General features: G+C 37.0%; 1 protein-coding gene across 1 annotated transcript; it reads left to right on the plus strand.

The window, feature by feature from the left end:
- The first annotated feature begins 6,974 nt into the window (after positions 1 to 6,974).
- Positions 6,975 to 7,910, plus strand: LOC126063932 (olfactory receptor 4C15-like). The gene has a single exon (XM_049862476.1). It carries the CDS (start codon positions 6,975 to 6,977, stop codon positions 7,908 to 7,910), a length of 936 nt encoding a protein of 311 aa, XP_049718433.1.
- Positions 7,911 to 27,048: the final 19,138 nt, after the last annotated feature.

Below are 27,048 nucleotides of genomic sequence, written 5' to 3' on the forward strand. Positions count from 1 at the left end.
ATATCTACAAAATATTATATTCTTTAATAAGCACTCATTGCTACCCCTGCCCAAGACAACACACGCTACGCTCATGGATTGATGCTGTGCCTTGTCCCAGAACTTAGCTCTTGCATTTAGTAAGAACACAGGTGTTTCCATCCCAGCGTACATAGTGTTCAATTCCTGAACATAAAGGGAAGTGAAAGCATCTCCACATAGAAACTCAGAAGCATTTAAAAAAGGAGAAAAAAATAACCTAATTGCTCAGGGCTATAAAAGTTTTGCAAACACGTAAAAAAATCCAACCACATAAAACAGTGTCTTGGAGAATTATAATGATGGGAAATATTCAAACCCTGTGGGAAAATGAGAGGCAGTTCTACAGGTTCATGTCCTCTAAGGGAAACCTCTTTAAATTCCAGTTGGAATTAAAGAAGGAATCTTTTGCTTCTTCGTTTTTGTTCCCTGAGAACTTGCTGAAGGCAGCACAGGAGAAGCAGCGGGAATATTGTTCACCTTGAGTACCTGTGAAACTCTTTCTCTCTTAGGTGTAGGAGTAAGATTTGGAAACAATATTCATATTTTATCCAGCCACTGAATGGAGTTTTCTCAATAAAGAATAGGAGGTTGCCATCACAGAATTTTCAAGGGATTCGTTCATGGTGAGGTTTATAATTCACATTTTTGCATTTTCTGAGGGATTTTCAATGTGTGATGTAGTGCTTAACAGTGTGAGTGTAGAGGTCAGACAACGATGTATATAATACATGGGTTGATCAATGAAGCATACACTTGGGCTAGTGACATCTTTCTGATTCTTAGATGCCTCATCTTTAAAAGGAATAATGATGTTAGCAAGGTTTGTGGAAATATATGAAGCGATGCATGATAAATGCTCGATAAATAGTAGCTAATGTAATACAGGAAACCCTGGTGGCATAGTGGTTAAGTGCTACAGCTGCTAACCAAAATGTTGGCAGTTCGAATCCACCAGGCACTCCTTGGAAACTCTATGGGGCAGTTCTATCCTGTCCTATAGGGTCACTATGAGTCAGAGTCGACTAGGCGGCAATAGGATGGGTAAAGTAACACAAACCTTTTTCTGGGTTAGAAGTACCGATTAATTAATGTATTACAAAATTAGATATATTTTTAGCTTGTAATCTTCAAGTTAAATCCAAATAACTTAGGAGTGCTACAGGTACATATTTTGTCCTAGCTCTCTCTATGGCATTTTAGTTTATTCTTTCTGAATATATTCTTAGTTATCATTTATCCCCAAACACGCTCCCTAGCTTGGTGTTTTAGATTGAAAAGTGGAATTTTCTGAGACTATAAAGAATACTGCTGCAGGAGCATGGTACCTGGAGTGTTGCTTGGTTAGCAGTTGATCCTTTAACCGCTGTGCAACCAGGAAAACACCCATTGCAGTCAAGTCAATTTCAACACATATTGACCCTATAGGACAGAGTAGGACTGCCCCATAGGGTTTCCAAGGAGCACTTGGTGGATTCAAATTGCTGACCTTTTTGGTTAGCAGCCACAGCTCATAGTAGCTTTTAACAACTGTGCCAATAATATAGGCTTTAATTTTTCTGCAAATATTACAAGGTAGGGCACTAAGAGTAAGAAAGAGAGATTTACTCAAATCACAGAGCAGAGTCTTCTGACTTGAAATTTTCACTAAGTGTGTTTTATGCCAAAAGTAGTGTTAGGTTTCTGTCTCAGAGTTGTTCAAGAATGTTTAAATGACTGAAGCTCTGAACTGCTGTAGTGCTAGTTGGGGTGACCTGTGTCTCTTTATTGAAATGAGCTAAGCTGTTAAGAGAGACTAAAGAAGTTCAGGCATCCGACAGGACGGACACAGGTAGAAACAGGGAATTATCTTTTAATTCCAGAAATAGCAAAAATATAAGATGAGATGTTTAGAGAACAACATTTGGGAGTGAAAAGCATCTAATGTGAAGAGAAGAGGTTTCTCAGGTTGTCAGAGAAGGGAATATGCTTAGGTAGACAATAAAATGTAAGTGTTGTTGAAGTAGATCATAATTATAACCCTGGATCAAAAATACAGTGGACAAAGGAGCTTAACTGGGAGAGTAATTAAGAGAAGGATTTAAATTTCTTCTTTTAATTTATAATAACCATATTTATATAGAAATACATACACATACGCCAGTGTGACTGCTAGGCACATATATGTGTATATAAATTATTCTAAAATATACATTTATATCTTCATTGCTTGAAAGACAGTAACAAAACACTACTTATAATGACATTACTATTTCTTGCATATGTATTTGAGTGTTATATATACTTCAAAGTTGAAACAGAAGCTTCTGTTGTTTTCAGAAAGATTGGCATTATAATTAGTTTTGCTATTTCTATTAAAACTAATAGGAAGGGGGCTAGTGGGGGGTGCGGGGAGGTAAACTTGCAAGGTCACTGCCCCAGGAGATGCCTCAGAGCCCACAGTTCACAGCTGGCCTTGAGGGTAACCTAAGCAATGCTTGGTACAGTGTATGGCTATCAAGAAAGGAAAGACCATGGGATCTTCTAGGAGAAATGTGGGCAGAATAAGCTGCTTGCTAAGATGGAGACATGAATTTAAAATTGATATCAATGTGCGTATGTTGTTGTTGTTGTTAGGTGCCATCATATCGGTTCTGACTCATAGCGACACTATAGAACAGAGAAGAACTGCCCCATAGGGTTTCCAAGGAGCAGCTGATGGATTCAAACTGTTGACCTTTTGGTTAGCAGCCATAGCTCTTAACCACTGCACCACCAGGGCACCAATGTGAGTATAAGGGCTGGGTAAAGCTGGACCTCATGGTACGGCGATTTATGGAAAGTATATGACAATTTTTGGAAACCCTGGTGGCGCAGTGGTTAAGAGCTATGTCTGCTAACTAAAAGGTTGGCAGTTCAAATCCACCAGGTGCTCCTTGGAAACTCTACAGGGCAGTTCTACTCTGTTCTATAGGGTTGCTATGAGGCAGAATCGTTTCAATGGCAGCAGGTATAAGATAATTTTAAGTTTTCAGTTTAACAGTCTAACCCATATTATGTTAGTATGATAATTCCATCTATAAAACCAAATTATATTGAATAAATAATAAAATTATCCCCAAATACCACCTCCTTTTTCTGAACTGTTTATTTGATGTAAATTTGGTATTTTGGGTTTAACCTTGATTAAAAATAAAAGTTTTAAATATTCATATGATTATGTAAAGATACATATTAAAACCCAAATTAGAAAAGAAAAAATCTCTATCATTTTCATATGTTCCCTTCTAGATTTTAAAATTATACTAAAATATCTATACAAATGGGCAAGAGTATTACAATTTTTCTTTTGTTTTTTTCATTTAACTTATTATAAAAATATTTCACCTTCTGTGTCTTTATGTTCTTAATCAGCATTTTATTCACAATATCATGCCCTATTAATTTGAAGTAGCCTGGTTTACATAAACATCTTACTGTTTTTAAACATGTTGGACATTTCTAAAATTTTATTTTTATAAATGATACTACATCACCTTTTGTTATAAAACTTCCTCTACTTCATTTCACTTTTAGAATGATGGTTTATAGTTGGGGTAACCACCATACATGATACAAATGTGTTTATGAGTCAGAAATATTTACTAAAGTGTTTTCCAAAAGGATTATATGAATGGGAACAGTTTCACTGCAATTTTAGCAATTAGTATAATTACAAAAAAAATTTTTAAACATAATCTGTTCTTAAGGCGATTCAGTTTTCTAGCTCACTTTCTGTGTGTAGTCACTGCTTGAAAATAATACCAACCTCACTATACCACATTTTTAAAACTCTATGCTTTGCCAATCACTTTCATATTAACTGTCTTATTGGACTCTTGCAAGTGAGGCATCTTGAACAAGTGTTACTGTCCCCACTTTATAGGAGAGAACACAGAGGCTGAGTGGTTTGCTCAAGGGCACGTGGCTAGTCCATGACGAAGCTGGGATGGCTGTCTTTTTGATAGCAGAAACAGAACAATTATTATTTTTTTTTCAAATAAAGTTTTAATTTTGCCTAATTTTAAATTTGCAGAGAAGTTGCACAGATGGCGTAGGGAGTTCTTGCATACTTCTCACCTAGCTCCCCCTAATGGTAACATCCTATGTAACCCTGAGCACATTTGTAAAATCTGTGAAACAAACATTGGAATATTACTATTAATGAAACTGTAGGCTTTATTCATAATTCCGTAGTTCTTCCATTACTACCCTTTTCCTGTTCTAGGGCCCAGTTCAGGACAATTGCCTTTTAAATAACTTAAAATCCTAAACCTTGAAGACATTGTGTTCTCCACTGTCAACATTTTAATGCTTATTTTGGAAAATCCTTTTATCTGAAACCAGAAGGGGCTGGTTTGTTTGTATCTAATGAGCATTTTAATTCTAAAAGTGTATTGCTGTTAGAATTCCAGAAAAAAAAAAAGTGGAATGTTTAAGAATTTTAGTATAGAACAATATAGAGTTTATTAGATTTTCTTTGCATAAAGAAGCTGCCTGAAGTAGAAGTGGACTCCTATGGGTCTGAGAGCTACTGAGGGATTATAAAAGGCATTTAAAGTGCTATGCATTAAAAAATAAGCATACCTACACTGTGACCAAATAAAAATTTACGTATTTATATTAATAAAAGAATGACTCAAAGAGCTTATCAGTAAAAGTACTTATCAGTTCTGTTCATTGTAAAACAGGAATTAATAAAAATGTTGACAATTCTCTGTGTCAGTGGTTTGAGGCTTTATCTCCTATTGAACGTTTTTATGTGTTATCTGATTCTGTCGATAGGCGTTCTTATTATACTCACTTTCCAGACGTGGGAATCAAGGATTTCAATAACTTGTGTTTTGACAAATAACTATATAGAAAAGCTTGGATTTGAACCCAGGCCTGTATGAGCCTGGAGTTGTTGTTCTTATTCATTTAACTTTATTGTCGCTCTTGCTTTGGTTCTAGGCTAAACTGACGACTGTTGGATCACATACTGATATTCTTTAATTTTTAATAAGTGGTTGCTGACAGACCCAAGGACCTTATTGGGTTTAGCTAATACTCTTGTTTTCTGAGTGAAAGCTTGTAGCTGGATATGGGGTTAACAGTAATAGCACAATTAAAAAAAAAAAAATTCCCTAAACCCTGTGAATAAGAGAAAATGGTTGTTTTTAAAGCAAGCAGACAGAAGACATTAATACACACAATTGCATATTTGTTAGTTTTATTTGTTAAATTCTAAGTTACATTCAACAAAGTTAGTTTATCAATAATTCTCACGATAAGCCACACTGTTCTTTTATTTATCTTATTAGCAAACATATTTATGTAAATTGACTGACAAATTTCTGTTATGCATGTAAGGAAGGACACCCTCATTCTTCAAAGCCCTGTCTGCCTATGGAAAATGAAGCCAAAAGTTGAAGTAATTATCTGGTTGACTCATGGAAATGCTTTCAATGGGTAAAGCAGCTGGCTTATTAAGTGGAATAATAATAACCACAACTTGCAACAGTTCTTTATCACAAGCGACATTTTCATGTTTTCAAAATTGGCCCTCATCAGAGTCCTGTGAGATGATCAGATAAGCTATATATGAACTATCTTACAACAAGGCTATATAATTTTGAATCAGATGGACCTTGAGGATTGTACTTGATCATATTGGGCCACATCCTATAAATAATTGGTTAATAATTGATAAAGCTTCAAGACTAGTTTATATTCAATGTGTTGTTTCTTTTCCTTAACCTATCTGGTTGTTGTCATTTATATGTATATGATACGTATGTATATCGTTGGGCCATTACCTTCTGATTAGAAAACGTTTGCAATTTCTTTCACTGAGGTGTCTCATTTATACAAGAACAAAGGAATCTGAAGGCTTTAATCTTGAGAGGTGGGTGGAGGCTGTAGAAAGGGCATCCTTGCTCTGAAGTTCTCCCTGAAAAGAAACATTCTCACCACTTTTATTGATCCAGTGGCAGAAACTCTGGTTTTGGAGCCAGAAAATCCCAGATCCATCTTCTGTTGATTTCTTTTAACTTAACCTCTCAAAGCATGAGTTTGTTACCAGTAACAAAGAGGTAATGAGACCTCGCATGGACTGTATCCTAAACATAAGACACTGAGCGATTGCTTTCCTTGCATTATTTCACTTAGTTATCAACACAACACTCTCAAGTAGGTATTATTATTTTTATTGCCTTCTGTTTTTATTTTAAAAAGATGAAAAAAAACCCCAATACTTAATATAATAAATATACATATTATTTTCTAAGCATATAGCTAGATGTTTTCATAGGCCTTTCTTTTTTTTAAGGAAAGAATTAATTCATCTTGAAGGCCCCATTCAGCTCAGACTTTTAAAGAAACATTTGAGGGAGTAGGCGTGATTTCCAAATTTTTTTTTTTTTTCTTAAACTGCATGCTATCTCTTCTTCTCTTTGTGGGTAAGGCAGTTTCCTGGTGAGAGATACGTTTCTCATGCAAGTCATTCTGATTCCCATGCCATGGTCAATGACAGGCATAAGAAATACATTATAGTCCTCCTTTCCTCAGAGCTTGGGTGTGTTACAGAATTCTTTGCATCAATTCACTCTAATTAGCCACTGTGAACTAATCAGAGTTGGCACCTAAGATAAACACTATTTGTCATCCCTACCTTTTTTTTTTTTTTACCACATTGAATATTCCCCCTCCCAATTGAAACTCTACTTTTTTAAAGTATTTAACCTCAATTTTGCCTGATGTCTCACTACCATCTTCAACAAATTTCTAATTTTGTATTCTTAACAACAACAGAAGCACTTAAAATAACTTGACATCTGATGCCCCAACATGTTGAAGACTGTGTTAATACTATAAGCTGCTCTGGGGAAAATTTCTTTTTCTTATATTATCAGATTCTACTTGGTCACTGTGGTAGGTTTCATCTTTTCTCTGAAATGATGCAAAACCAAAGCTTTGTTACCGAGTTCATCCTCTTAGGGCTTTCACAGAATCCAAACGTTCAAAAAATAGTATTTGTTGTATTTTTGTTTATCTATATTGCAACCGTTGGGGGCAATTTACTAATTGTAGTGAGCATCGTCAGCAGCCCGGCACTCCTGGGCTCCCCCATGTACTTCTTTCTAGGCTTCCTGTCCTTCCTCGATGCATGCTTCTCCTCCGTCGTAGCCCCAAAGATGATTGTGGACTCCCTCTATGAGAGGAAAACCATCTCCTTTGAGGGCTGCATGACCCAGGGCTTTGCTGAACACTTCTTTGGTGGAGTGGAGATGATTGTTCTCACTGCCATGGCCTATGACCGCTATGTGGCCATTTGCAAGCCCTTGCACTATCCCTCTATCATGAACTGGAGGCTCTGTGGCATTCTGATGGGGGCAGCCTGGACAGGGGGCTTCTTGCATTCTGTGATACAAATTCTCTTTACTTTCCAGCTGCCCTTCTGTGGCCCCAATGTAGTCGATCACTTCATGTGTGATTTGTATCCATTATTGGAGCTTGCCTGTACTGACACTCACATCCTTGGCCTTTTGGTGGTTGCCAATAGTGGGTTTTTCTGCATCATAAACTTCTCTTTGTTGCTTATCTCCTATTGTGTCATCTTGCTCTTGCTGAGAACTCATAGCTCTGAAGGTCGGTGGAAAGCTCTCTCCACCTGTGGATCTCACATTGCTGTTGTAGTTTTGTTTTTCGTCCCTTGTATATTTGAGTATGCACGATCTCCATCTGCTTTTTCCTTCGAAGAGATGGTGGCCATATTTTACACAATGCTAACTCCCCTGCTCAATCCTGTGATTTACACTTTTAGAAATAAGGAAGTGAAAAATGCCATGAGGAGATTGTGGACCAGATTGGTGGTGGTTTCTGATGAAAAATAAAACACAATACTTAAAAAAAAAAAAACTTCGGGGGGGGGAATAGATGTAGCCAAGAACTTTAGAGAGGATGTCCTCGTAAAACAGGAAGTAATGTAATGCAGCAGCATAAAACACTACAGTGGAGGTCCAGAAATGCTACTTCTGCACTTAGGTTACTCATCATCTGCGAGATGGCAGCTCAGTATCCTTATGAGTGAACATAAGAGAGTTGAATTTTATTCTTATTTGGAATATAATAATCAAAGGAAATCACTTAAAAGAGAAATCAAATTATCTACTTAACTTATTGCCATTTACACCATGCTTTGAAGAAGTTTCATGGAGGGAAGACAAAAATACCTCAGTGATTAGGAACAGGAGCTTCCTGAAACACTTTCAGCTGAAAACATGTTTATGTTTTGGATGCTGATCCCAGCTAAAGAGCCCTGTTGGTGCAGTGGTTAAGAAACTTGGTTGCTAACCGAAAGGGCAATGATTTGAACCCACCACCTTCTCCATAGCAGAAAGGTATGGCAGTTGGTTTTCATAAAGATCACAATCCTGGAAACCCTACGAGGCAGTTCTCCTCTGTCCTATAGGTTCACTATGAGTCAGAATCGACTGGGTAGCAATCTTTTGAAGACTCATTACTGCTAACGAAAAGACTGCATTTCCCAGCACCTCATGTAGCTAGCTGTTACTGCATGACTAAATCCTGGCCAGTAAAATATAAATGAAAGTGGTAATGTAAACGGTAATTCTTTGAATGTTGAATTGTGGTTTGAACTCAAGCAGCCATGTTGGACCATGAGGATGTGTGTTAAGGTTGCTGGATATGCAAGACTGAGGAGCCTATAACCCTGATGTTGTTTAGCTGTATAAACTATCCCCATACTACTTGCCTTGGGCTTCCTTTATGTAAGAGGGAAATAAATTTCTATCTTGTTTAAGTCACTTTTTTAAAAAAGAGTAGGCTCAGAATCTGCATCTTCTATTACATATAGGAGCTGTTTTGAACATTCCTGCTGTACTATTACCTGTCAGTTAGATCTTACAAATTCTTCATCTGTTCTATGGAATCCCCAAATTAATTCATATTAAAGTCTTTAATATTAAGCATATTAACCTTTATTATTATTATTATTTTGATGTTCTGACTTCTGAAAGAAATAGTGGTCTTAATGTTGTTATAAGGACTTGCTGTTACTAACATTAGCTTGCAAATTATATGATTACCTCTGTACTAGAATTTGAAAAATTCACTACTATTCCAGCCTCCATTCACTTATATGCTGCCTTCTTAACTGCTACTAAAAATGAAGTACCTGTGACCTTTACCAAAGGCAACTAAACTCTCTTTTGCGTGGGAACGCATCTCTTCGCTGCTTACAAAGGACACTTGCCTAAGAATCTCTTCTGTCTTTTATTTCATCTGTGTTTTCCTCTCTACTGGATCAGTTACATTAGCAAAGAAGCAATTCATTAACTTTCTCATCTTTAAAAAAACAAAAAAAAAAATTTCCTTGACTCCACTTCATTATCTAATATCCCTTTCATTCTCCCTCTTTTGCAGCAAAACTCAATAATGCTTATCTCCCGTTTCTCTCCTTCCATTCTTTTTAAACCCCCTTCACTCACACATAAATACCTAATGCTTTCTAAAAATCCTCTTCTCAAGGTCACCTTTGGCCTCTGCATCGTTAAATCTAACAGCAATTGCTCATTTCTCATTTTATTAAATCCGTTATCTGCATTTAACTCAGTCGATCTGTCCTTCTTCCTTCACATACTTTCTTTACATGACCAAGATTTCCAAATAAGTATCTCAGACCAGTCTTCTTTCTTGAGGTGAAGACCTGAAAATCCAACTACTTCATGATATTTCCATCTAAATGACAAATAGAATTCTTAAACTGAACAAACCCAAAGCTGTATTCCTGGTTCTCCTCCCATCCCCAAACTGACTCCACTCACGTCATCCTCCACCTTGACTGATGGTGCATTTGGCCTATTTGTTTTTCTATCTCCCTACTTTCACTCTACCAGGAAATCCTTTTGGCTTTAACTCCAATGCATTTACCAAATTCAAAGACTTCTTATCATTTTTAAAGTTGTCCCCTAATTCCTAGCTGCCGTCATCTTTCACCTAGGTTATTGCAATTGAATTTTATCTAGTCTCCCTGCTTTTATCTTTGCATTCTCTTCCCCAGTAGCCTACCCTGAGCAAGACAGCTACAGTTACCATTTAAACTCATAAGTCGGATCATATCATAAATCTACTCTACTGCAATGGCTCTCCATGTAACCCAGGGTAAAAGCTGACACCATACAAATGTTAAATAATAAGCAACAGTAATCTTGCTACCCTCCCACCTCTCTGAGCTCCTCTCTCCTGGCTGATCCCTCACTGACTCCTCTGTCCAAGTAGCCCCTTTCTGTTTCTTTTATTGACCAGTTATGCTCTTGCCATAGGTAAGGTAAATAAATTGGCTATTCCCTCTCTCTGGAATCCTTCTCCAGAAAAATGCAAGTTGTGTACCAGATAAAACTTCAAGACAAAAGAAATCAAAACGGGCCTAGTCAAGAACTTTACAGGAGATGGACCCTATAAAACAGAAGGTAATGTAATGCAACTGTAAAACACTAACGCAGAGATCAGGAAATGCTATTTCTGCACTCAGGTCACTCATCATTTCAGAGGTGGAGCTCAGTAAACTTATATGTAAAGTAAAGAGAGTTGAATTTTATACATACTTAGAATATAATAATGTAAACACTAGAAGAGAGGGATCAGATTTTCTATTAAAGTCATTGCTATTCACACTATGCTTTGAAAAACATTCACAGAGGGAAGACAAAAAATGTCTTAGAGATTAGGTACAGGAACTTCCTGAAACTATTTAAATTGATAATAAAGTTTATTTTTAGGCCACTGATTCCAGTTAAGGAGCCCTGGCAGCACAGTGTTTAGCACTTCCCCGCTAATTGACAGGGTAGCCGTTGGAACCCACCAGATACTGTGCTGGAGGAAGATATGGCAGTCTGCTTCCATCAAGATTACAGTCTAGAAAATTCTATACCGAAAAAACAAAACAAAAAACATTGCAGTCCAGTTGATTCCAGCCCATAGTGACCCTATAGGACAAAGAAGAAGTGCCCCATAGAATTTCCAAGGAGAGCCTGATAGATTCAAACTGCCAACCTCTTGATCAGCAGCTGAAGCTCTTAACCACTACACCAGCAGGATGTTCTGGAAACTCTATGGTACAGTTCTACTCTGTCCTTTAGGGTTCCTTTAAAGTGTTAAAAAGCAAAGATGTCACCTTGAAAACTAAGGTGCACCTGATCCAAGCCATGGTGTTTTCAATTGCCTCGTGTGCATGTGAAAGCTGGACAATGAATAACGAAGATTGAAGGAGAATTGATGCCTTCGAATTGTGGTGTTGGTGAAGAAAATTGATATACCATGGACTGCCAAAAGAAGGAACAAATCTGTCTTGGAAGAGTGAAACCAGAATGCTCCTTAGCAGCAAGGATGGTGAGACTATGTCTCACATACTTTGGACATGTTATCAGGAGAATTCAGTCCCTGGAGAAAGACAACATGCTTGGTAAAGTAAGGGGTCAGTGAAAAAGAGGAAAACTCTTGTCAAGATGGACTGACATAGTGGCTGCAACATAACAACGAATGCAAGGATGAAGTAGGACAGGGCAATGTTTCATTCTGTTGTATACAGTGTCCCTATGAGTTGGAACTGACAGGATGGCACCTAACAACAACAACCACATGAGCTGGAATTGACTGGATGGCAATAGGAGGTGATAGCAATAAGTCTGATGTAAAAACATATTTAGGAAACCCTGGTGGCATAGTGGTTAAGAGTGACAACTGCTAACCAAAAGATCAGCATTTTGAATCCTGCAGGCGCTCCTAGGAAACCCTATGGGGCAGTTCTACTCTGTCCTATAGGGTCGGTATGAGTCCAATTTGACTCCACAGCAGTGGGTTTTTGGGTTAAAAACATATTTAAATGTATTTACAATATTAAAACTTTAGAACTTTGAGTTTGGAAAATGAATGTAATTATTGGTGAGATTAGTTCCTTGATCTTGAAAATAACCGCAGATCATACTTTAATATAACACAGAGAAGAATATTTCAAATAAATTCTGTATTCTAGTTATTTTCCCATATGTATATAAAAATTAAGCTAGTATATAAAGGTATTATCCTCTACCTACTCTTTTTCTCATTCTCCAATCCCTTACAAAAATAAATACTTTTATTAATGATTCAAATTTTATTCTGAAGGCAATTTTCCATTTTATTAATCTGGTTCGAATCTTGCTGGAGTTTTTGAATTTTTCACTAGAAACCTCCTCTTGATAAGATGAAAATGAATAAGGTTTAAAGTAGGACACTAATTCATCCTAAAACTATACTTGAGAAACATTTGGATCAAAACCCAAAATACCTCGGTTGTCATCTGTTCTCACCTCCCATAAGTGAACGTTCCCATGATCAACTGGATTCAATAGCACCCTGGCATTAAGGCAGAAACTGAAGTCCAGTTAGATAATCCAGTCATTCAGTCTACAATGAATATTTAACGAACACTCATGGTAAGTTTACCTCATATCTTGAAAGAACATTAAGATATCGTTTACCAATCTCACCTTTTGGCAGTTTAATGGTCTCCTTTGAAACTTTTTTTTTTTCCGGTTGATTTCTAGTGGATTTTGACTTCTGGTGTTGCCATGTATACAGAGCAGAATTGCACTCCATAGGAATTTTAACACAGCCTGTTGTTTTCAATCGCCTCATATGCATGTAAATGCTGGACAATGAATAAAGAAGACCGAAGAAGAATTGACACCTTTGAATTATTGTGTTGGCAAAGAATATTGAATATACTGTGGACTCCCAGAAGAACAAACAAATCTGCCTTGGAAGAAACACAGCCAGAATGCTCCTTAGAAGCAAGGATGGAGAGACTACCTCTCATATACTTTGGACATGTTATCAGGGGGGATCACTCCCTGGAAAAGGACATCATGCTTGGTAAGATAGTGGGTCAGTGAAAAAGAGGAAGATGTTTAGTGAGATGAATTGACACAGTGGCTGCAACAATGGATTCAAGCACAAAAATTGTGAGAATGGCCCAGGTGAAGCTTGGTTCTCTTGTACTTGGGGTCGCTATGAGTGGGAACCCACTCAAAGCCACCTAACAAGAACAACAAAGAGGATTTTCAAGGCTGGGGCTTTTTGAAAGCATCTTGCCAGGCATTCCTTCCCAGGCCCCTGGGTGAGTTCAAACCACCAACCTTCCAATTAATAGGCTGCTGCTTAACCATTTGTGCCACTCAGGGGCTCCTCCATTGGCTAGTGTCATTTCCCAGGCCAAGAATGTTTATGGCATTACTGTACATAACTTATTACAAGAAAAGAGTTTTAGATTTGTAATTAAGAGACTTGGATTCTAGACTCAGTACTGTCACTAACTAACTGTGACCTAATGTGAGCTATGTCCCTTCTCTGGGCCTGAGGTCTACAAATTTAGGGAGGATTAATAAGAACACATGCACATTTCTTCTGCACTTTTCTGAGTCAGGATGCTTTCTTTTCATATATCTTTTACTTTTTACAGAAACTTTTTAAACTTCAATCTGCTTGTTCCCATTTAATTGATGGTGAATCTGAGGCTTGTGTACCCTAAATAACTCACCAAAAACCTTCCTCATGAGTCTGTCCCTTTATAACAAAAAAATCCAGGTGTTGGGCTTGCCTTTCTCCGAGATTGGGCATGCTGGTTGCCACTAGGCCTTTCAGCAAAATTGGAAAGCATGTTGCAGTGTATGTTAATGGCATCCTGCCTTCGTTTCTATCTCTCATCTCTGTCCCTCTTCCCCACTGCAGACTTCTCATGTCATCCTCATTGAAGGTAACTGGCAGACACTAGGCAATTTTGAGGTCAGAGTTCTGGGTAGTAACATGGTCTTCCAAATAGGAAAGTAATTTTGCAATGCAATCTGTCCCATTTTTTTTTTTTTTTATTGGCTATATTTTTTTTTTTTTTTTAATTTTTATTAAGCTTCAAGTGAACATTTACCATTCCAATCAGTCTGTCACATGTAGGTTTACATACATCTTACTCCCTTCTCCCACTTGCTCTCCCCCTATTGAGTCAGCCCTTATAGTCTCTCGTTTCGTGCCAATTTTACCTTCTTCCCTCTCTCTCTATCTTCCCATCCCCCCTCCAGTCAAGAGTTGCCAACACACTCTCCTGTGTCCACCTGATTTAATTAGCTCACTCTTCATCAGTATCTCTCTCCCCCCCACTGACCAGTCCTTTTCATGCCTGATGATTTGTCTTCGGGGATGGTTCCTGTCCTGTGCCATCAGAAGTTCTGGGGAGCATTGTCTCTGGGATTCCTCTAGTCGCAATCATACCATTAGGTGTGGTCTTTTAATGAGAATTTGGGGTCTGCATCCCATTGGTCTCCTGCTCCCTCAGGAGTTGTCTGTTGTGTTCCCTGACAGGGCAGACATCGATTGTGGCCGGGCACCAACTAGTTCTTCTGGTCTCAGGATAACGTAGGTCTCTGGTTCATGTGGCCCTTTCTGTCTCTTGGGTTCTTAGTTGTCGTGTGACCTTGGTGTTCTTCCTTTGCCTTTGCTCCCGGTGGGTTGAGACCAATTAATGTATTTTAGATGGCTGCTTGTTGGCATTTAGGACCCCAGGTGCCACAATTCAAAGTGGGATGCAGAGTGTTTTCATAATAGAATTGTTTTGCCCATTGATTTAGAAGTCCTCTCAAACCAAGTTCCCCAGATCCCAGCCCCTGCTTCGCTATCCTTTGAAGCTTTCATTTTATCTCGGAAACCTCTTTACTTTTAATCTTGTCCAATTAGGCTGAACTTCCATGTTTTGAGTGTTGTCTTTCCCTTCACCCAAAGCAGATCCCATCTACAGATTGATCAATAAAAAGCCCTCTCCCTCCCTCCCTCCCTCCCTCCCTCCCTCCCCCCTTTGTAACCACAAAAGTATGTGTTCTTTTCCGTTTTTTTCTATTTCTCAAGATCTTATAATAGTGGTCTTATACAATATTTGTCCTTTTGCAACTGACTCATTTCGCTCAGCATAATGCCTTCCAGATTCCTCCATGTTATGAAGTGTTTCAGAGATTCGTCACTGTTCTTTATCGATGCGTAGTATTCCATTGTGTGAATATACCACAATTTATTTACCCATTCGTCCGTTGATGGACATCTTGTTTGCTTCCAGCTTTTTGCTATTGTAAACAGAGCTGCAATAAACATGGGTGTGCATATATCTGTTTGTGTGAAGGGTCTTGTATTTTTAGGGTATATTCCGAGGAGTGGGATTTCTGGGTTGTATGGTAGTTCTATTTCTAACTGTTTAAGATAACGCCAGATGGATTTCCAAAGTGGTTGTACCATTTTACAACCCCACCAGCAGTGTATGAGAGTTCCAGTCTCTCCGCAGCCTCTCCAACATTTATTATTTTGTGTTTTTTGAATTAATGCCAGTCTAGTTGGTGTCAGATGGAATCTCATCGTAGTTTTAATTTGCATTTCTCTAATGACTAATGATCGAGAGCATTTTCTCATGTATCTGTTGGCTGCCTGAATATCTTCCTTAGTGAAATGTGTGTTCATATCCTTTGCCCACTTCTTGATTGGGTTGTTTGTCTTTTTGTGGTTGAGTTTTGACAGAATCATGTAGATTTTAGAGATCAGGCGCTGGTCGGAGATGTCATAGCTGAATATTCTTTCCCAGTCTGTAGGTGGTCTTTTTACTCTTTTGGTGAAGTCTTTAGATGTGCATAGGTGTTTGATTTTTAGGAGCTCCCAGTTATCTGGTTTCTCTTCATCATTTTTGGCAATGTTTTGTATTCTGTTTATGCCCTGTATTAGGGCTCCTAGGGTAGATCCTATTTTTTCTTCCATGATTTTTATCGTTTTAGTCTTTATGTTTAGGTCTTTGATCCACTTGGAGTTAGTTTTTGTGCATGGTGTGAGGTATGGGTCCTGTTTCATTCTTTTGCAAATGGATATCCAGGTATGCCAGCACCATTTGTTAAAAAGACTATTATTTCCCCAATTGACTCACACTGGTCCTTTGTCAAATATCAGCTGCTCATAAATGGATGGATTTATATCTGGATTCTCAATTCTGTTCCATTGGTCTATGTGCCTGTTGTTGTACCAGTACCAGGCTGTTTTGACTACTGTAGCTATATAATAGGTTCTGAAATCAGGTAGAGTGAGGCCTCCCACTTTCTTCTTCTTTTTCAGTAATGTTTTGCTTATCCGGGGGTTCTTTCCTTTCCATATGAAATTAGTGATTTGTTTCTCTATTCCCTTAAAGTATGACATTGGTATTTGGATTGGAAGTGCGTTGTATGTATAAATGGCTTTTGGTAGAATAGACATTTTTACTATGTTAAGTCTTCCTATCCATGAGCAGGGTATGTTTTTCCACTTAAGTGTGTCCTTTTGAATTTCTTGTAGCAGAGTTTTATAGTTTTCTTTGTATAGGTCTTTTACATCCTTGGTAAGATTTATTCCTAAGTATTTTATCTTCTTGGGGGCTACTGCGAATGGTATTGATTTGGTGATTTCCTCTTCGATGTTCTTTTTGTTGATGTAGAGGAATCCAAGTGATTTTTGTATGTTTATTTTATATCCTGAGACTCTTCCAAACTCTTCTATTAGTTTCAGTAGTTTTCTGGAGGATTCCTTAGGGTTTTCCATGTATACGATCATGTCATCTGCAAATAGTGATAGCTTTACTTCCTCCTTGCCAATCTGGATACCCTTTATTTCTTTGTCTAGCCTAATTGCCCTGGCTAGGACTTCAAGTACGATGTTGAATAAGAGTGGTGATAAAGGGCATCCTTGTCTGGTTCCCGTTCTCAAGGGAAATGCTTTCAGGTTCTCTCCATTTAGAGTGATATTGGCCGTCGGTTTTGCATATATGCCCTTTATTATGTTGAGGAATTTTCCTTCAATTCCTATTTTGGTGAGAGTTTTTATCATAAATGGGTGTTGGACTTTGTCAAATGCCTTTTCTGCATCAATTGATAAGATCATGTGGTTTTTGTCTTTTGTTTTATTTATGTGATGGATTACATTAATGGTTTTTCTGATATTAAACCAGCCTTGCATACCTGGTATAAATCCCACTTGATCAGGGTGAATTATTTTTTTGATGTGTTGTTGGATTCTATTGGCTAGAATTTTATTAAGGATTTTTGCATCTATGTTCATGAGGGATATAGGTCTAAAATTTTCTTTTTTTGTAATGTCTTTACCTGGTTTTGGTATCAGGGAGATGGTAGCTTCATAGAATGAGTTGGGTAGTATTCCGTCTTTTTCTATACTTTGAAATACCTTCAATAGTAATGGTGTTAAGTCTTCCCTGAAGGTTTGGTAGAACTCTGCAGTGAAGCCATCTGGGCCAGGACTTTTTTTTGTTGGGAGTTTTTTGATTACCGTTTCAATCTCTTTTTTTGTTATGGGTCTATTTAGTTGTTCTACTTCTGAATGTGTTAGTTTAGGTAAGTAGTATTGTTCCAAGAATTTATCCATTTCTTCTAGGTTTTCAAATTTGTTAGAGTACAATTTTATGTAGTAATCTGATATGATTCTTTTGATTTCATTTGGTTCTGTTGTGATGTGGTCCTTCTCGTTTCTTATTCGGGTTATTTGTTTCCTTTCCTGTTTTTCTTTAGTCAGTCTAGCCAATGGTTTATCAATGTTGTTAATTTTTTCAAAGAACCAGCTTTTGGCTTTGTTAATTCTTTCAATTGTTTTTCTGTTCTCTAATTCATTTAGTTCAGCTCTAATTTTTATTATTTGTTTTCTTCGGGTGCCTGATGGATTCTTTTGTTGCTCACTTTCTATTTGCTCAAGTTGTCGGGACAGTTCTCTGATTTTGGCTCTTTCTTCTTTTTGTATGTGTGCATTTATCGATATAAATTGGCCTCTGAGCACTGCTTTTGCTGTGTCCCAGAGGTTTTGATAGGAGGTATTTTCATTCTCGTTGCTTTCTAAGAATTTCCTTATTCCCTCCTTGATGTCTTCTATAACCCAGTCTTTTTTCAGGAGGGTATTGTTCATTTTCCAAGTATTTGATTTCTTTTCCCTCGTTTTTCTGTTATTGATTTCTAGCTTCATTGCCTTGTGGTCTGAGAAGATGCTTTGTAATATTTCGATATTTTGGATTCTGGAAAGATTTGTTTTATGCCTTAATATGTGGTCTATTCTAGAGAATGTTCCATGTGCGCTAGAAAAAAAAGTATATTTTGCAGCAGTTGGGTGGAGAGTTCTGTATAAGTCCATGAGGTCAAGTTGGTTGATTGTTGTAAGTAGGTCTTCCGTGTCTCTATTGAGCTTCTTACTGGATGTCCTGTCCTCCTCCGAAAGTGGTGTGTTGAAGTCTCCTACTATATATGTGTAGGTGTCTATCTCACTTTTCAATTCTGTTAAAATTTGATTTATGTATCTTGCAGCCCTGTCATTAGGTGCGTAAATATTTAATATGGTTATGTCTTCCTGATCAATTGTCCCTTTTATCATTATATAGTGTCCTTCTTTATCCTTTGTGGTGGATTTAAGTCTAAAATCTATTTTGTCAGAAATTAATATTGCTACTCCTCTTCTTTTTTGCTTATTGTTTGCTTGATATATTTTTTTCCATCCTTTGAGTTTTAGTTTGTTTGTGTCTCTAAGTCTAAGGTGTGTCTCTTGTAGGCAGCCTATAGATGGATCGTGTTTTTTTATCCAGTCCGTGACTCTCTGTCTCTTTATTGGTGCATTTAGTCCATTTACATTCAGCGTAATTATAGATAAGTAAGTTTTTAGTGCTGTCATTTTGATGCCTTTTCATGTGTGTTGTTGGCCATTTCATTTTTCCACATGCTTTTTTGTGCTGAGACGTTTTTCTTAGTAGCTTGTGAGATCCTCATTTTCATAATGTTTAACTTTGTGTTTATTGAGTCGTTACGTTTTTCTTGGCTTTTTTCTTGAGTTATGGAATTGATATTCCTTTTTGTGGTTACCTTTTTATTTACCCCTATTTTTCTAAGTAAAAACCTAACTTGTATCCTTCTATTTCGCCTTGTATCACTCTCCATCTGGCAGTTCAATGTCTCCTATATTTAGTCCCTCTTTTTGATTATTTTGATCGTTTATCTATTGATTTCCATGATTTCCTGTTGTGTGTATTATTTTGTTTATTTATTTATTTTTTAGAATTAGTCTTAATTTGTTTGTTTTTGTGCTTTCCCTATTTGAGTTGCGTTGATATCAGGACGTTCTGTTTTGTGACCTTGTATTGTGCTGGTACCTGATATTATTGGTCATCCGGCCAAACAATCTCCTTTAGCATTTCTTGCAGTCTTGGTTTAGTTTTTGCAAATTCTCTAAACTTGTGTTTATCTGTAAATATCTTAATTTCTCCTTCATATTTCAGAGAGAGTTTTGCTGGATATATGATCCTTGGTTGGCAGTTTTTCTCGTTTAGTGCTCTGTATACATCGTCCCATTCCCTTCTTGCCTGCATGGTTTCTGCTGAGTAGTCTGAACTTATTCTTATTGATTCTCTCTTGAAGGAAACCTTTCTTTTCTCCCTGGCTGCTTTTAAAATTTTCTGTTTGTCTTTGGTTTTGGCAAGTTTGATGATGATATGTCTTGGTGTTTTTCTTTTTGGATCAATCTTAAATGGGGTTCGATGAGCATCTTGGATAGATATCCTTTCTTCTTTCATGATGTCAGGGAAGTTTTGTGTCAGGAGTTCTTCAACTATTTTCTCTGTGTTTTCTGTCCCCCCTCCCTGTTCTGGGACTCCAATTACTCGCAAGTTATCCTTCTTGATAGAGTCCCACATGATTCTTAGGGTTTCTTGGTTTTTTTAAATTCTTTTATCTGATTTTTTTTCAGCTATGTTGGTGTTGTTTCCCTGGTCCTCCAGAAGTCCCAGTCTACATTCTAATTGCTCGAGTCTGCTCCTCTGACTTTCTATTGCGTTGTCAAATTCTGTAATTTTATTGTTAATCTTTTGGATTTCTACATGCTGTCTCTCTATGGATTCTTGCAACTTGTTAATTTTTCCACTATGTTCTCGAATAATCTTTTTGAGTTCTTCAACAGTTTTATCAGTGTGTTCCTTGGCTTTTTCTGCATTTATCCTAATTTCATTTGTGATATCTTTAAGCATTCTGTAAATTAGTTTTTTATATTCTGTATCTGATAATTCCAGGATTGTATCTTCATTTGGGAAAGATTTTGATTCTTTTGTTTGGGGGGTTGGAGAAGCTGTCATGGTCTGTTTCTTTATGTGGTTTGATATGGACTGCTGTCTCCGAGCCATCACTGGGAAACTAGATTTCCCAAGTCGTCAGCTGGTGCGCTGGCTCCTAGTTCTGAAAACAGTCGCTGTCTGCCCGTATTTGTTCGTTTTCCGTCTCTAAGTCTGTGCTTGTTGTTCAGAGTTCGTAGATTGTTATGTATGTGATTGATTCCCTTGTTTTTCCGAGTCTTTGTTGCAAGAGGGATCCGCGGTAGCGTCCACCTAGTCCGCCATCTTGGCCCCCCACTTCTGTCCCATTTTTAATAACTCCCAACCCCATTAAAAAAGCAAAAATCCAACTTTCTTCCCTATGAGTGGAAAAGCATACATTTTCAAAAATAAAAAGAAAACACATAAGATAAGCATTCAATATTTCCTTTCCCTTTTCTTTCTCTCTCCTTTCTTTTTTATGAACCATCTTAAACATAGGTGGGGTTAGGAACAGAAGAATGTAACATTAGTAATAATGTTAAAATTAATAAATAATAAATACCAGTTACCACTTACAAAAGAAGAAATTGAAATTAAAGAAGTTAGGAAACTTGTTTAAATTCACAGAACACATAAGTGTTGAAGCCAGAATTCATGTCTACCACACATATTTCACTTATCTGAGCCTTTAATTGGCTTCAAGACTTTCATGCTACTAGAAGAGATGGGTTTACACAATTCTATGGAGAAGGGATTGAGGTTTCCTCACATGCATTCAGAGTGAGTTGGAGTTTAACTAATTGGCCCCAAGGTTTGCTTTTGCTCTAGGACTCTCTGAGCTGGGTAGCTCCCTGGACCATCTTTAGGGACTAGGGTGGGAGTAATGGTTTCTTTGGAGCTCCTGAGGCTGAAAGCCTGTCATAGGCTTCTGGAAATTTTTATGTTAATTACTATAAATACTCAATGAAGTAAAAAGAGAAACATTAACTCATGTTTTCCAAAAAGAACCTGTAATAAGGGGACTGGCCTCAGAGGCATTTCTCTTTCAGTGTACCAAAATAGTTTTTTTTTTTTTTTTTAATAAAAGTGTTTTCAAGCACCAGATTAATAAACTTTTGCTATTTTTTTTTTTTTAACTGTACCGCCCCACATGTGTCATCGACCCACTTGTTTTGTTTAAGCTACTGCTTCTGGGGAGGAACCGGGTAAAGTCTCCCTATGCAGAGTTCCCTGTCCCCATAAACTCCCCACTCTCCATAACCTTCTGTGAGAGAAAGCATCCATAACTGTCAAGGAAGAATTGTTTCCATGTTTCAGCGAGGCTTCATATGATTCATCTTCTAAGCACATTAAAACTGAAATATGAAAAATATTCTTTATTGGAAGTCATATGTCTGTCCGTAAGAAAAGAGGTGAGTTTTTCAAAAGTCTATCTGAAATATTTTCTTTGCAATACTTCCTCAAAATTGACTTGGCGACATCTATACCCTGATAGAACCTATACACAGTCTGCAATCTGAAAAAGATGGAACTCCTAGGGAGTATTTCCACCAGTGAAGGGTTGCAGTGGTTCAGGATTCCTAAGGCTTCCCTGTCCTCTGAGCAAAACTATGCTATTTGTCAAAGTTCTTCCTGCTTACACAGGGGGAAATTATCTACACCGTGGCATTGAAGCCAGCCCAGTAGAAATGTCTATTCTTGGGGGTCCTCTCATTTAAAGAGTTTGATGTTCAGTGGTGATGTTTCTGGGACTGGGTATAAAAGAGTGCTGCACTCCTACACGCTTGTCCTGGATTTTCAAGACCTAGGGCAAGCCTTGATCGTAATCTACAACAGCATACCATGTCAGATTGGGGCAAGTACAGTGGGTCAGGGAGAAAAAAAATTGAACTCTGTGATGAAATTTTGGGTCACACTACCCTCAATATCATTCTTTGCTCCCCTCCCCCATATGTCTTTCTGTATCCCATATACTCTTGCTGTTCTTCCTTCCCTGGAATTTCACTCACTGTCACTCTCCTCTATCTCCTGCTTTAACTTTATCAAGTCTCTGAAATTTCCCTCCCTTCTTTATTGTTATGTACCTAGTTTTCTGCTTTGATATTTGTCCCATCATGAAGTTTACAGTGGTTGATTTTGGAGTCAGGACAGAAACTTAAGGTGTCAGTTGACATCATTTTCTGCTGAATAGGGACTTCTCTTTTCTAGGATGGATGGTTGGAATTTGATGATTTGTATGACTTGCAGGTAAAATGCTAGAGAGAAAGCTATCTAGTAGTATGCAAGTCATTTTATAGCTTGATTATACTAGGTAAAACTCTCTATTACAGATGAATATTTGTACTTAAAGAAAACAATATACATGGCCAGTTGCCAAAAAGTGTGCAGGCCAAATGAAATAACAAGAGTGAAAACCTGTTTAAATTAAGGACACTCGAGAATAGTATATAATCTAGGATTACCTTATTCAATTCAATACCTATCTAACAAAGCACATGGGAATATAATACCACAGTGGATCGAGGTATATATCTATTTTTCTGGGAAGAAAAAGGAGTACTTTCGGGCCCTGGTATAGAGCTTTCCATAAAAGAAATATATATAGACAGAGAGAGAGCTTTGGGTCCAGATATAATTTGAATTGTTAACATTTCAACAGGTAAAGTAAAAATTAAGGATTTTAAAGAAGAACAAAGAGCAAACTCTGCTACTGTGATGTCTCTCAATATCAGGGAGGTAGGATAGCTCAGGGGTATTAGGAAATAAAGGCTGAACTCAGTGATAGAACTCTGAGGCACTGTCGGTCTGTGCCAATGCATGCATCTTAGTAAAGTCCTACAGCTTGCCTATCTTCAGGTTCCAAATCTTCTCTTTGCACATTTAAAACAAAACCAAATAGAATTGCATCACTTTCATGACCATCCATTATTAGCCCACAGGCTTACCACTTAAAACTTTTTGATTTAATGAGAGTGTAGTTTTCATGACGCCTATTTCCATGTTTACCTGAAGCAATGCATCTTCTTACCATCTTTTACTCACTTTCTAACCTAACCGCTCCTCTCTTCTCATAAAATGACAGGTTTTTTTTTGTCTTTAGATCCTATCAGGGACTTAGTGTATCAAAACTAAGTAATAATTAATTCACCTTTTCTTTTATATTTGTGAGAGATGATTGGAACTGCCAGTCAGAGCTTCCAGTTGTCATAACTAATGCTATCACATTGAGTTAATTTTATTTCAGGTGGACTACAAAGAAACTTAAAGTTTTATTTGTATTATGCAGCTTTATCACAGGGATAGGGCCGCTATGAGTCGGAATCGACTTGACGGCTCTGGGTTGGGTATTACAGGGACAAATTGAGTTACTAATGTTGAAATATTAGTTCTGCTTAGGCAAAATCTGTATAAGCTTAATCAGTACTTTAGTTCCAGAGAACCTAGCTGGAAACTTCGTTTTCACACATTAAAATCTGTAACTCCATTACTATCTCATTTTTTGACCTTCACTGACCCTCACTTTATTCTGTAGGATTCTCTCTACTTTTGGAACTGTAATTCGTTAGGTATTATCGTATACAAAATTACATAACTCATTATCTTACTCAGAGGTATGTTTTCCTTCCAATTTGACTGTAAGGAGCCTAAAGACATATTTCTATGTCCCATTATAGCTACCACAGCTCTGAGTAGGTTCTTAGTACATGTGATGGCTGATTGAAGGTGTTATTGGCTCACTGGTGGATTGGTGGTTAATCAGAAAAAGGAAGAGTATCTCAAAATCATCCTAAAACAAATTCTAGATCTTTTGAGATTAGTATTAAAAATTATAGAAATAATATAAGACAGGATAAAGACCTAACTCCCCAAATAGAAGACTGAACTGTATAAATATGAAAAAGAAAGAGCTCAAACTTTAAAGATATTAAAAAATTAACTGACACATATATATGTATAAAATTTGGAAAGCAAAATATAAGAAATAAAAAAATATACAAAAATATTATACTTATTGCCAGTAATCAAGTAAATGTATAACATAGTTTTAATTATACTCATCAAGCAAATGAGATAATGCTCCAAGTTAGATTTTCATTATAAATGTTTCATATTCCCGTGATTTTAGAAAAAAAAAGGAAAAAATCCAGTTTTTTACATAAAAAGGTATATTTAAAAATATGTATGTACATATATATATATATGTACATGTATAACTCTGAAAAACCTGGAAGGACATGTAAGGAACTATTAGTTACCTCTGTAAGGTGTGATTGTGAAATCATGAATTTTACAAGGAGATTTTATTTTTTACTCTGTAATTTATTGTAAATGTTAGATATACTATAGCATACATGTATTTATTGTTTAAATAAAATATTTGTAAAAATTATTGATACAACAAAATCAGAAAGTTATTTGACAATGATTACCAATGTTTATGAATATAATAATATCTTTTGCCTCAATAATCCCCTGGAAATGTACTTGCCAAAATGACTAAATATAAAGACTGTATATGAGATGAGGTTCAGTCAAAAGTTTTCTATAACAGTGAAAATTTGAAAACAAATTAAATGATTAAAAAAATTAAAAAATATATTATGAATTTGTATATGTTAATTTACAAGCTAAAATAAGTAAGTACATTTTAGATTCTCTCTATGTGGGAAAAGGCTTTTAACAATCCAAAATGAAAATCAAAATGTTTAAAAAATTATAGGATGATGCAATCCTATAGATATGCTTGTATATAAGCAAAAAATAAAGTAGGACAATGGGGAAGATATCTAAATGATGAAATTATGAAAATTTTCTTTTAAATTATATTTTAAGGGAAACAAAAATTTGCAGAAAACAAAAACTTTGGGAAGATACTGGTAGGAGAATCATATTGAGTAAAGACATCATTCAGGCATTAGAAATATAAGAAGTGGTATATCATGTTGCATCAACAGAATATGAAACTCAATACCATGTATCTAATGTGAGTAATGGATGATTTCACATACATAGAAATTTTGCTGTATGATATCAGCCTCAGTGATTTATTCAAACATCTCATGTGTCCTGACTGACAATGAAGGTAAAACCAAGAGTCAAAAGTTGGAGAAATGAATTCTTCTTAAAACCAAATCCAACCAAGGTGCTGGGGAGGTCCGGAATAGTTGGTACTAACTTGTGTCCAAATTAAGGAATGTTCTTCCCAATAAAGAGTCTCCAAATACAATATTTAAATTATACAGGATTTTTTTTTCAGATACTTATATACATATACACATATTTTCCATATACGCTTGCATAGAAAAAGAAAAACCAAACCTGTTGCTGTTGAGTCAATTCCAATTCATAGTGACCCTATAGAACAGAGTAAAACTGCCCCGTAGGGTTTCAAGGTTGTAATCTTTAGGGAAGCAGACTGCCACATCTTTCTCCTTTGGAGTGGCTGATGTGTTCCAACCTCCAACCTTTCAGTTAACAGCCAAGTGCATCACTGCTGTACCACTAGGGTTCTTTACATATACTTATAAAGTGTCTAGTAGGATTTAAGTTTTATATGACAAGAACATTTCAAGATATTAAAGTGAATTTCTCAAGGTCATTGTCTTAGTCATCTCAAGCTGCTATAATAGAGATACCACAAGTGGATGGCTTTAACCAAGAGAAATTTATTCTCTCATAGTCTAAGAGGCTAGAAGTCCAAATTCGGGGTGTCTGCTCCAGGGAAAGGCTTTCTCTCTCTTTTGGCTCTGGAGGAAAGTCCTTGTCATCAATTTTTCCTTGGTCTAGGAGCTTCTCCACACAGGAACCATGGGCCCAAAAGACTTGCTCTGCTCCCTGTGCTGCTTTCTTGGTGATATGAGGTCCCCATGTCTCTCTGCTGGATTCTCCTTTTTATACCTCGAAAGAGATTAGTTTAAAACACAACATAATCTTGTAGATTGAGTACTGACTCGTTAACATAACTGCCTCTAATCCTGCCTCATTAACATCATAGAGGTAGGATTTGCAACACATAGGATAACCACATCAGATGACAAGGTGGTGAACAATCACATAATACTGGGAATCATGGCCTAGCCAAATTGACAGATATTTTCGGGGGGCACAATTCAATCCATGACAGTCATACGGCAAAATAAGCAGTTCTCAGATTTTGTCAGAGAGCACAATTACCTGTGCTTTTTTTTAATCCCCCAAAATATATTGGTCCCACAAGGAAGATTTTGAGCCAGTGCTTGAGATTAAATTGTGGGCATCAACATTAAAAAAAAAAAAAAAAAATTCCCAAATGATAATGCTGTTGTTTCCAGCTGCCGTCAAGTTGCCCCTGACTTTTGTTGACCTCATGCAGAACATGGGATCACACCACTGTGATCCACTGGGTTTTTATTGAGTAATTTTCAGAAGTAGATCACAGGCTTTTCTTCTTACTCTTTTTTCGTTAATTTGGAAGGTCTGATGAGCCTTGTTTAGCATCGTTCTAACACACAAGCCTCACTGACAAATGGGTAGTGGCTGCCCCTATGGTGCATTGGCTGGAATGAACTGGGTCTCCCATACTGAAGGGGAGAATTCTACACTGAACCCCCACAGAATTAGAACTATAAAGTTGTAGTTCAGAGTCCAAGTCCACTGCTCTTGCCAAGTCACCACTTAAATACTTTTCTTTGCAGATAAACCATATCTCAGCTGCATTCTTTTTACATCAACTGTAACCATGGAGCTGAACAGCAGTGTGACTGAATTCATTCTGTTTTGGGTTAACACAGGATGTTCTGAAGAAGAAAATAGTGTTTGTGGTCTTCTTGTTTCTCCACCTTGCAACTCTGCTGGCGAACTTATTTATTGTG

This window comes from Elephas maximus, chromosome 20 (genome assembly GCF_024166365.1).
Source record: "Elephas maximus indicus isolate mEleMax1 chromosome 20, mEleMax1 primary haplotype, whole genome shotgun sequence".
NCBI classification, from domain to species: domain Eukaryota; kingdom Metazoa; phylum Chordata; class Mammalia; order Proboscidea; family Elephantidae; genus Elephas; species Elephas maximus.